Raw genomic sequence first — 3,410 nt, 5'->3', positions numbered from 1 at the left:
GTATGTACATGTATTTTATATATATATATATATGTATGTACATGTATTTATATATATATATACACACACACACATATATATATACATATTTACACACATATATATATATATATAATATAATATACACTATACACGTGCTTCCATAATTCACACCTGAGGATTTGCCCCCTGGACAGCCAGCCCATTGACTCCGTCTGTGTGTCCTGCAAGTACATGCACACATGCTTTTGTGCGCATATCCCACACACGTGCAGTGCTATCTCGCGAGGCTGTGATGATCACATCCAATGTGGGATGCACCTGTTAGAAAAAAAAGGACAGTAGAACCAGAATTCAGGGACAATAGAGTGGGCAACGCAGGAGAATCCTGAACCTTTAAACAAAGGGACATATACTTGTAACAGCAGGCACAAGGTAGAAGAATACCAGAGGATTAAATAAAGAGAAACGTACTCGTAAAACAAGAACAACATCCCTAAACAAAGGCATGATCGGACCACAGAGACAGGTGCATGGCCTGTCCTAAAAGACTACATCTCAGGACACCCCCTCCAACCACAGAGACAAAAGGTGCATGGCCTGTCCTAAAAGACTACATCTCAGGACACCCCCTCCGACCACAGAGATAAAAAGTACATGGACTGTCCTAAAAGACTACATCTCAGGACACCCCCTCGGACCACAGAGACAAAAGGTACATGGCCTGTCCTAAAAGACTACATCTCAGGACACCACCTGTTGCTTACCTTGACATCATAGCAGGAACTCAAATGCCCGTGGTATGATCGGACCACAGAATTGGTCTCCAGATCCCAACATTTGACCATCTTGTCCTCGCCTACGCTGAACAGATAGGGGTGCCTGGGGGACACCGCAAGACCCGTTACAGCAGATATGTGTCCTGAAAAAAGGGGTTAAGGTGCACGCCAAAAAAGGGGGCAGAACGTGAGAGAAGCAATTAGCGCAATTGTGACATCATATAACAGGCGAATAACGATTGGGCAGGGTAGATAACGAAGGGGTGACATCCGCAAGGCCCTTTACAGCCGAGATGTGTCCTGAAACAAAATTTGGACCGGAAAATTAGGCCAGAATATGAATGAACAATTGGGTAATTGTATTCGGATCATTTAGACCACAGGGGACAAGCGGAACGGTAGTATTGGGGTGAGCGGGCAATTTCGATTATTTAGGGATCTAGGGGTTTAGGGGGTTAAAACCCCCACACGGCAACTTAGGGCGGGTGTGTGTGTTTGGTAGCGCCAAAGTGTGTGCAAATAGGACCACCCACGCGTGAATAGGTCAAGTAGGGGTGATCCGGTCACTAGGACAAGGCGAGGGACAAATACAGGTAGCCCATGACACTGACACCCCACGGCCAGATACAAACGGTATTGTGGTCTTGAAATAGAACAGGACAAAACTGACCCAAACTGTGAAACGGAGACAGAAATGGGTGGCCACTAGAGAACCCGACTGATAGCCGGGTGGTATGGTAGAGGGCGAATAGGCTGAGCCTGTGATGGCGGGTACAACACCCACTATAAGCGATAGGTAGGTAGGTATAAGGCCAATGGTAGGTAGGTATAAGGCGAACTTCAGACCAAAAAAAACCCAAAAAACAAATTGTCTTTGAGAGTGAGGCGACGGAATCAGTGGGAGGGGGCCTAAATGACCCTAAATGACAGAGCACAATCCATGCCAGCGAACTAGAGCTACGGGATCAGATAGGGCATCAAACGGGTATAGTGAATAAGAAAGGATACGTATATATTGGATGTAACTGTAAAGCCAAATAGGTGTAGGAAAGCAATGTGCATGAAGCACATGGGTTTAGGTGTTCAATCACCTATATATTATATAAATATATATATACATATTTATCAAATACATATACATATACACATACATATACATACACACACACACACATATATAAATATATACATTACAATGATGTCGAATAGGCTATGTCATATTCTTCGGATGCGTACTTGCAAGTGCTACTCCAGCGAGACAGCCCACTGCCGTAGTAATTTTAACGGAAACAACAATTATGAACATAGCCTTCTAAATCATACGTCTCAAAAGATTAAACATCCTACCCTCATCGCCATATCTTACTACTGACGATTGTTGACATTTATATCTACTTATTCATATACACACGTAATGGTTTTCCATCCCGCATGTGTGCATGCCAATTTTCCAGGAACTTTTGTCAAGTCATGGTGCTACATATATATATATACACATATATACATAATATATATATATATATATATATATTCATACATACTTATATATCCGTATTCACCGAAATATATTGATACCTGTGAGTGTCAGTTTCAAGGTGCCCGATGCCAAGTCCCATATTTTGATAGTACGGTCGTTGGCCCCTGTACAGAACCATTCGTTGGTAGAGTCCACATCGACACTTCGCACCCACCCAGCTGAAGGAAAGCAAATGCACATGGATACAGACGAGTTAGAACCAATTTCTGGAAGCACACGCAATATATGTGTGATCAAGCACTGAGTGCGTATGCGTGTATTCTGGGAACAGCAGAGCTAAGAGTATAGTATAAGGCGATAGTGTATAAGGGTATAAGTTAAGAGTAGAGAGAGTACAAGGCAATGCGTGCATCCAAATCAGATAGCGTGCATATGTGCGGACGCCATAACTGCTGAAATGTAAAGTGTCTATGAACAACGACAAGCACCAATCTATTTATAGCACATACCACGACAAGCACCAATCTATATATAGCACATACCACGACAAGCACCAATCTATATATAGCACATACCACGACAAGCACCAATCTATATATAGTACATACCACGACAAGCACGAATCTATATATAGCACACACTACAACAAGCACAAATTCCAATGTCCTTTACGCATTGCCAGGACTCGCACAAGACTACACAACTTCCTGCCATTCTATTTATAGCACATGCCACAACCCGCACAAAGTCACACGTTGGCCACACATTCTATTTATAGAACACACCATGTCCCGCAATAACCCGGTATAACTTCCAGGGTGCGCGCCACTTTGGCTTTGGCGCCACCGGCCCCGACCTCGGCACAAGCGCCGTATTCGTTTTGGTTTGGCTGATGAGTTGGCCGCCCTTTTTAGGCCCACTGGTTACTAGTTGTGTACTGTATGGCGTGTGGAGGAGCGTCGGATTAAGTCTAGGATATGATATTATAGTAATAATTATATTCTTGATAGAAACAACAAAATATGATACATATGAAGAATGTAGTACAATTTATAAAAATAATATAGCTCCCATTGAAAGGAAAGCTATGCATAGTATAGTATCAGGTGTAGCAGAGTACACAAGCGCGGCATTGGTGTCGGTATAGCTGATAAGCTGGCTATTTCTCTCTCGCC

At 43.0% G+C, this 3,410-nt stretch overlaps 1 protein-coding gene across 1 annotated transcript; it reads right to left on the bottom strand.

The window, feature by feature from the left end:
• Positions 1 to 147: 147 nt before the first annotated feature.
• SARC_13529 (hypothetical protein) lies at positions 148 to 2,475 on the bottom strand (the record flags this gene model as incomplete). The annotated part of the gene is made up of 3 exons (XM_014292339.1): positions 148 to 300; positions 747 to 901; positions 2,334 to 2,475. The coding sequence occupies 3 exons, from the start codon at positions 2,473 to 2,475 to the stop codon at positions 148 to 150; spliced, it is 450 nt and encodes a 149-aa protein (XP_014147814.1).
• Positions 2,476 to 3,410: the final 935 nt, after the last annotated feature.

This window comes from Sphaeroforma arctica (genome assembly GCF_001186125.1).
Source record: "Sphaeroforma arctica JP610 unplaced genomic scaffold supercont1.3396, whole genome shotgun sequence".
NCBI classification, from domain to species: domain Eukaryota; class Ichthyosporea; order Ichthyophonida; genus Sphaeroforma; species Sphaeroforma arctica.
The sequence above is the reverse complement of the archived record's forward strand: the minus strand, read 5'-3'. Positions and strand labels throughout refer to the sequence as shown.